A 9,076-nucleotide genomic window follows, 5' to 3' on the forward strand; every position below is an offset into this window, starting at 1 on the left:
ACATCTCATCTCCTCCTTCTCTCCCAACTTCCAGTGTTATGCAGGCGATGCACAACTCTTTCTCAATCTTCCTGCTGACCCAATTCCATCATCCCAGACTGCCTATCTGCAATCCAGTCCTGGTGCACATCCTACGATCTCTGCCTCAACGCGTGTAAAACTGAGACCCTTCCCATCGGGACCCCTGCTCCCTCTTTCTTCCCATCACACTGGACTACCTCCATGGGCTCTCCCCCTGCTCCTTATCCACAAGCCAGAATCCTTGGAGTCATCTTTGACTCCTCCTTCACACTCAGGACATTGCCAATAAGTCCCACTTTCAGCTTTTCCTTCTCAAAGGAATTCTACCCTTTCTCACTTTCCCCCAGAGGCTGAATTTTACCTGAGCCACTGTCCTCTCTAGGCTTGACAGTTGTAATAGCCTCCTCCTGAACCTACGTTCTTCCACTCTCTGACCTGTCCAGCTAATTCAGAACAGGGCAGCAAGTCTTATCCTTGGCCTGAAGCCTAGGGACCGAATCTCTCCTGCCCTAAAATGTTTTCAATGGCTCCCGGTTGATGCACAAATTAAATTCACATCCCTCTGCATCATCCACAAGGCTATCTGGGTCTGGGGACCACACTATCTTCAACTAAATACTCTCCATCTAGACAGCCATGTTCCTCGGGCACCAACTCTGTGTGTAAAGCCTTTTGCTAAACAGAGGGCAGGAGGTTGATCCCTTTCCTCAGCTGACTCCCTCCTATTGAACAATCTCCCCCTCCCTCTGCGCCTTGAGCAGAATTCCAGAATCTCCTCAAGACTTTCCCCTTTACCTCCCCCTTCCCAATCTCACAGTTGCTGTGAGAGGTGTCTTGGGCACTTAATCTCGTGCTCTGAAACACTTGTGTATGGGCGCGATACAAATAAAATATATCATTATGCATCCTTGAAGCCCCTGACCTTCCACACCCAGCCGCCCCGGCTTCTATATACTCAGCACTTGCCTTGGCACTCCCTCCTCCCTGGAAGCTTGCACTTGCACCCAATGCTGCTCCTAGCTGTGTAGCACTTACCACACCAGGCACTTCATCTGTTGCTCACCCATGAGCATGGACACTCCAGCACCTATCCCCTTTGCCCTCTTCATTCCTGCACTTGCACGTTCTGAAAACTCACAAGGCATAGTATGTTTGTCCTTTTTCCTTCCTATCCACTTATTTTTTGTGTGTGTGTCCTTATTGTGTTTCACTCCCTTGTTACCCCCCTTTGACCTGTGGGTGCTTTGAAACAGTATGTACCTGCTGTATAAGCGCCCAACAAACTAACAATAAATAAACAAACTAACAATGGCTAAACAAAAATGTGACAAGTAAAGTAGAAGAAAAAAGTGGTTAAAACATAAATAATACAACATGCCTTATAAGGCAGACACCTAACTTGCAGTACTTCCCTGAGCAGGCAAATAAACACAAGATCCCAACGAGTTCAATCACCAGGTAAAGTACCTGTAAAGAGGGTTAGGACGTCTTAAAGTTCCCCTACAAACATTCTGTCCTCTGCCAACAGGTGTGTAAAATGCATTTAAAAAGCACACTTAGAAAAAGGGATTAAAGTCAAAGTAGGGGGAACACTCCCAATTCCACGACTCTGGGGGTTCCTCCGGGGGAGAAACCTAGCCCAGTACTCCACCGCACATGGTGAGGATAGTGATTAGTTTGAGGATTTGTGGGGCCTTGTGGTGTTTTGGGGACCTTCACATCCGGAGCCCTTATTGCAGAGAGCCTTGGTGGGAGAGGACGGGGGGGGGGACTACAATCCCCATAACTCACAGGTATGGGAGTTATGGGGATTGTCTGTGCCATGGCACGTGCCGACGAACGCCAAAGCTGCTCTTAAAGACTGCCCCTGCCCAATTGTTGTGTTGGCACGGGCAGGATGCCAGAGTACAGGTGAGCGGGATCAGGACGTGCAAGGGCTGGCGAGCAAACGCAAGAAACTTGGCGGTCCGTGGCAGGAGTGAAGGTGACACTGAGGCAAGCTACCACAGCACCTGTATTCACAGTCATGGAGGGCTGAAGGTAACGCTCACATTCTCATTGCATGTGTTCAGAATGCTCGAGGAAGCCGCTGGAGGCTTCCTGAGAAAAAGACAAGTGATCCCTTAATTACACACAACCATAAACTAATTTATTGTGCTTACTTGTGTGGCTTGTTCAACCGCTGTGCTCAGAACATGCAGTGCATCAGGTAAGTGAACCACGGCCATAAACTGGCTGCTCAGCTCGTAACCACAAAACTGTGGTACAGACTTATACCAAAGGTTAGTATTGCTTACACCTATAGTCCTAATTGTATTTGGTGGTCCCAGAGGGTACTGCATGCAATTCTGCCTAACACTCTCGAGGCTCACAGCTGATCTGTGTCCGGACTACCATCAATCCACCCTTTGGTTACTACATTGGAGGCAAGCTGAAAGGGACTCAGAAGAGACGAAACAAAAACAAGGAAACAAAACAAAGAATGTCCATGAAACAAAGTAAGAACTGCAGTGGTGAGGCCAGCAGAGAAAGATGCTCCCCAAGCTGACACCTATCCTAACAAACCGGCACAGAGAAGGGGAACTCAAGGAACTAGATTGCCACTTGCTAGAAATTCCACCTCTGTAGCAGGCCTCTCAGTAAATCTGAGTTTACATAGCTATAGGTTACTTACGTCAGTCTTCGCTTTAAGCACAGCTATTAGGATGAATATAATGATTCACCTTTTTGTCTTCTCAGGTTACATGTTTTGGACATTTCACTGTATCTACCGCTCCAGGAGCTACTACAAGCCAGTTGACATCTCATTGACGCATGTATACGATTGCCTAGTGCATGCCATCTATGTGCATGCAAAACATATGTACGTCTAGTGATGCGCATGGTTGCGTTTTATGGTGCTTACACCACGAGTGCATGAAGTAATCGTTACTAACTTTGCATGTGCTGGTTGGGACGCAGTCTTGGCTGTTAGGCAGCCATGAGCAGTTGGGTTGTCATATTCTGGGCATTATCTATTTGTGTAGGCGGTAGTTCTGGTGTAGCTTACTCAGTTGATAGTGGAAGGGCGTCCTACGCAGACATGCCTGACGTGGTACTCAAGGATGTGCACTATCACGAATGGGCTTCTTAGCGTACTTTGGACATTGGCTGTCTAGTTCAGCATGATTGGGCTCTGCACTTCCCTGACCGGGGCATCTTTGTCCAGTTGATGTGCGGGCAGTGCTTCCTAACTTAACAGACCCGCAGCTTGCAGTATATTTCTGAAGAGCTTGATTTCTTGTGTGTTAAGGTCTGCATCCACCTGCTTGTTGTCGTGTATGTAGTCATGGTGACTGAGATGGATGCTTGCTTGGTTGTGATGTTATGATAGTGCAATGTTGGAAGGAAAGGGGATGTAGTGCAGGCTAAATGCTGTCCCGTCCAGCTAGCCATCAATGAATGCTGATAGAATGTTTTTCAAAATGTTCGACTGGCAGCTCAGGATAATGTTGACGAGTGTTTGGAGTCTTGAGTTTTCAAATGTTTATGTTAGGGGCCTGAGCTTCAATGCATGAAGACAGGCAGTTGGTGGTCTATCCCACATATAATTTAAGAAAAACACAAAGCAACTGCATACATGTATAACCAACAAAACTACTTGAACCTTTCTAACTAAGAAACTCGGCACTGGCCTGTGTCTGTAGCACCACTTTTACACTCTAGGGTTACTACAAAGGACGTTAAATTCAAATTGCTTCGCCTTTGTCCAATCGGCATAATCAACACCAATTAAATTCAAACATTAGGTAATGAAACATCAATTATTAACATGGGTAGGAAACAAAGCAACAAATTGTTATTTTGGCTAGCAGGTTAGAATAACGTGCTACAAACTACTAGATTCACTACAATGCAAAAGAAAAACAGACTGGAAACACAGGCAACTTCTACTACAAGGGTATTGCACCGACTGAACCAGCCATACAAAAGGCACCCAACAAGTCCTCTTCTGATTAAAGGTCACTTGCGATGTTTATCGGTACTTGGTTGAAGGAGTGTGGATCTTAATGACTTGTTGGAACAGCACTGCGTCACCACTTTATAATGGTTTATAGTTAATATTTCGAATTTCATAATTTCGAATGCAAAAATGTCAAAAAAATAATACCGAAAAAAAAATATAGAATGTCTGTTTTTTGGTTTTTGTTGTTTAAAATGGGGGGGTTCCCCCCAACCCCCCTTTTTTAATTAAACCCTTTTTTTTTTAACTCGCGAAATCCCCAAAAAACATGTAATTTAAATAAAATAATAAATTTGATTTTTTTTCAGTATTTTTATTTTGACATTTGTCATTCGACATTTTAGTTTCGACATATTAACTGGATACCCTTTATAATGTATCATACCCCGCAATATCCACATAAAAGATTGGACATAATGTAATTATTACAGGCTAGTTGTGACATCACAGCGGACCTGTAATAGGAAATTGACATCACAACTGCTTGGTAAGCAGTCATCACACGTCTGTTGGCATGTCAGTGTCTGCTGCTTGAGCAAGCAGAGAACAGCTGTCACTGCATCAGACTACTTGAAGGATAAACTTGAGCAGTATCAAAAGTTTAGATGCTTACGTTCCAAGGACCAGATGCTTAGTCAACCCCCCCCCAATCTACATTTGTTTCAAGAGGGGATAGAAGATTCTCAGTTTTTGGTCCTAGACTTTGGAACAGCCCACCGAGGGAAAAGGACTATGGATTCCCTGTGTCATTTTCGTAAAGCCCCGAAACCTTTTTTGTTTAAATACATTTTAGCCAGTTCTTTACAATTGTTATGTCCTCTGGATGTAATTGTGCCGCACTTATGGATGGAATATGATACTTCTACAATTCTGGATACTCGTTTCAGCAAAGTCATCTGCGCCATTATACGTTTTTTTCTGAACGGGTTACAAATTTCCAAATCAAATCACTTAATTATAGCAGTGACAAGATTTTCAAATGTTTTGCATGTAAAATAGTTATCAGTGACCCTTTAATGCCATTCATTGAAAAGGTACTGTTCATGGTAGAATGTATAATTTGTGAACTGTTGTGTTTAACACATGTGGACAGGAACCTGCATGCTATTACTTATTTGAGAGAACTTGAAATTGCTGTTGATGCATTCTCATTCTTCTACATAATACGCAAACATGTAATTGCCTCCATTATGTATGCCCCCTTATGCTTTAAATATTGTATATATGTGTACTAATGTTTGTTTATAGATTGTCCCAAATGCACAGAGTTAAATTCGCATAGGTGGCATCAGTTGGCTTCAGGTTCCAAAAGTAACTATTTGTAGATGTTGGTATTAAGCTAATCAGGCTCTTCTAGGCAACAAGCAGGAGCTAAATAGCTCACACCTCCCCTCAATTTGGAACCCTGCATTCTATTAACTGTTTTTCTGCAAAACATTAGAAGTTGCATATTACACTATTTAAAAAAAAATCCAAACAAATTCTACATTGATTGTATAGATGAGCTAATGGAATATCTCTCACATTAGATTAAGCGTGGGGAAACAAATTAAGGGGATGACAGCATGTAGCCATTTAATATAAGAAATAAAACACCCCTTTACCACATGTAAAAATGATATTGCATGTCACTGCAGAGTTCCTTGACCTTATAAAGTATTTGGTCGCAGAACTCATTGGTGACATGTAATATCCTTATAATGCATGGTACTTTATCCCATATATCACTGTCACACAAAACAGACAACAAACCTGAAATGCAATCAAGAAAGCTACATTCCTACTATAGAGCCACTGTTATCTTAATTGTTTGGAGTAAGCCATTCCACTCAAATAGGAGTGACCTAATACCTTTCTAAAGCATCGCAGAAGAGATCACTCCAATGCCTTTATAAATTAAAGCACACTAAGACATTGTAGTTCTTCATTGTGCTTAACCAGAAATCTTCAGGGTCATCAAGCATCCACCTCAGACCAACGAAGCACCTTTGCAAAGAGAGAAGTTGTTTAAGTCACAGATCATTTGCTGTGAGCAAGAAACTTGGAGGGCATATGAAAGCACCCAAGTAACAAAACAAAACCTTATGTTGCCACCTTCAGTACATAACCCTTACTAAAATAAAAAAAAACAGGGTGGCATGATTTTTGTGCCCTTCAAAAAACTGACGAGTTTTCTACTAAAAACGCCGAAAATTCACCCGAGCATTGCTCTTCGATGCCAATGGAATAGCATTTAAGTTTAAAACTGGGGAAGGTTGCCTATAAACGTGCAGAGGTTGCTATCTTTCAGTGGGGTAAACAATCGACTGCTCCACTAAGTACTTTTAATGATCCACTATACACACACACACCACAATTCACACATATTATGGAATAGTGGCTCCTGCACCCGCACCACGACCTTTTCGCTAAAGTACGCGAGGAATCAGGTCACGAGCTAAGGGTAACGCAGTTGTTTACTTTTAGTGTCAGGGAAATATTGCGCGGAACGGGTGCCCACAGTTCAAGTGCTTGCTATAAATAGCTGTACACTTGCTGCTGTGAGGGTTTCCCTGCTACCCATCATGGCGAAGACCCTGTGAAACCAACCCAACTGTGTCAAGTCCACACAGACCAAGAAGCCTAACCCAAGACTACACACTCAACCCTAGAAGATAGAATAATGAGGCTCAAGCCGCGGTATCCAAAAATCACAGCTGATGGATAACACAGCAAGAAGACGACGGACAGCTTTGAAGGTTTAAGAAGGGCACTCTGGATTTACTTCCTTTCTTAGACATAACATATGCGTTAGTGGGATGAGACTAGATTAACAGACAAATGCGATGCCTACGTATCAACCGTTCAATTTTCCAAGGAGGGAGAAAAATTAGAATTTTGTTTTGGACGGGTGACAGCCCTTTGAAATGAATGGACGGGTTGGAAGCTTGGCCAGTTAACTTGTTCTTTCCAAAGCGGATGACAGCGTGTGAGTTGAGGGGTATGACAATGATGTGCTATAGCATTTATAACGCGCCTACACACAAGTGTTTCAAGGTGGTAGGTGGTGGGACATCTGGGTACACGGCAACAATAGGGTCTAGAAAAATTGAATACTGAAAATGGAATTGAAGCAAATCTGGAAACAGGACGGGCTGGATGGGCAGTTTGGGAGTAAGTACGGGTGGGTGTTAAGATAAGAAACGGGTACATATTTACATAGCAGGTTGAAAAATTGGACAAAGAAATGGTGACGGTCACACTTATGAATAACTTGGAAATAGATCCCCTTCGTGTCCGCACCTTGGCATCGTACAGCACTTTGGCTTTGGTGGGATCCGGTTCGAAGCAGAGCACTTTCTCCCCTGTTTGGAATTTATATTTCATTCCCCGGGAGTTCATTTGTTCCTCATGGCGAGAGAGAGGCGCTTCGTAAGCTACAGCTGCAACTCAAACGAGGCGGGGAAGACAGCGTTTCAGAGAACCCCAGAGCGGAGCCTCCGCCAGCAGTGACCGCCACAACACGCGTAGAAATAGACAAGGGACATTAACGATTGAAGCCAAAACGGCCGCCATCGTAGAACGGTAATCATTACTACTGTGAGAAGCATGAACTTCAATAGACTGCTGCAGAATTTATATTTACGATGCTGACGTCCATTCCTGCGTAATACTTTATGATTTGAAATAGTAGTTTGGATTTTTCTATATTGACTATATTTGCTTTAATACTCTTAGAATTGAACAATATACATGATCGAAGAGACTGTATGTGTATACTTTAGAAAATGGCTTGCTGACGTTTGTCTGATTCAAAAGCAGAATAGTAAAACACTTTGCCGTATGGTTTTAAAGAAATTAAAAACGACTTATTCCTTAAAGGTTGAGCGGGTGAATTTTTTACAATTTTTGTCTTTCCTTCATTTCCGTCAAAACAACCGTCATCAGCCAACCAAAGTCCTCTGATGCCCTCTTACAGACACGGCACACGTGCAGCATCTACCGCCCCGACCCCTAGTTCTGCTGTTGATAGGATGGGCAAGGACCAATCAGGCCTGCGACTGCACCGCTAAGAACATGTCTAGAATGGTAATATTCTGTACTGATAACAAAACAAAATGAGACACCCAAGGCGCCGTTTTACTTGTCTGGGATCCACGAAATACTAGTATTTCATGGAAGTCCGGGCTCTGCAGGACAAAACCGTGCTGTTTTTGTGAAATAATGTTTTGAACTCTTTTTTTTTTTTTTTTTAAAGGTGGACATATCTCATTGTAAGTGACTTCAGGTTGAGTTCTATTAGATTTTTATTTAAATGCTATACGTTTGCAAAACAATATATATACTGGATTTTCTTAGCAAACTGTGCAGGAAAATAGTAATTTTAACAAAGACAAAAGAGGCGTAGATTTAACATTGACCCTCTTTACATACATGTCTCCCTCCTGATTTAGGTGGGAGACCAGGGATGTCAATTGGGGGTTGCCAGGAGTCGCATCATTTTCAACTCCTGTGCGAGAGAGAACCCGAAATTGAAGGGGTCTCTGAGACGAGACTATGTAGTTCATGTAGTTCATGACGTTGCAAAGGTCCCGGGTGTTGTATGTGGCCCCACGGCCCTGACAGGCACACGCACACACATCCGTACAATGAGGACACGGGACGCGATGTTGCTCGCTGCGCGTCCCGGCGGCAACTGCCGCACGGACGCAGTTTATTCCAACGGCGCATGCGCGGGTCACAACGAGGCCCGTGCATGCGCGCTACCACAAACTGGGACATCACATCCCTTTTTAACTTTAACCAAAACAGTGTAAACCTTCGGGGTGGGCACACTCCTGCGCAACTTGTGACCATGTGGCGGTCGCATTATCAACTGTAAGTCTCACCTCACCTTCTCGGCTCTGTCACCTGAGTCCAGGACGTAGACCTTGAGATGCCCCGGCAGCCTCCGCTCGCGGCGGACCGGGTATCTTGGCGAGGTGGTGGTCGGTGTGCCACACCCCACTTCAGAGTCTGTGGAGGCCCTGGTTTGCTCCCCCTCCTGATCGCCAGGTGGTTCTTCCCGGCTCC

At 43.9% G+C, this 9,076-nt stretch overlaps 1 protein-coding gene across 1 annotated transcript in view; it reads right to left on the reverse strand.

Annotated features, from left to right (window-relative positions):
* Positions 1-7,593, reverse strand: part of MSL3 (MSL complex subunit 3) — a 263,983-nt gene extending 256,390 nt beyond the window's left edge. The window contains exon 1 of the mRNA XM_069640759.1: positions 7,307-7,593. Coding sequence (XP_069496860.1) covers positions 7,307-7,405 — 99 coding nt within the window. The 5' untranslated portion in view covers positions 7,406-7,593. The remainder of the gene's footprint in view (positions 1-7,306) is intronic.
* Between the last annotated feature and the right edge of the window lie 1,483 nt (positions 7,594-9,076).

Source organism: Ambystoma mexicanum, chromosome 7q, assembly GCF_040938575.1.
Source record: "Ambystoma mexicanum isolate Mex_15411 chromosome 7q, UKY_AmexF1_1, whole genome shotgun sequence".
Taxonomy (NCBI): Eukaryota; Metazoa; Chordata; class Amphibia; order Caudata; family Ambystomatidae; genus Ambystoma; species Ambystoma mexicanum.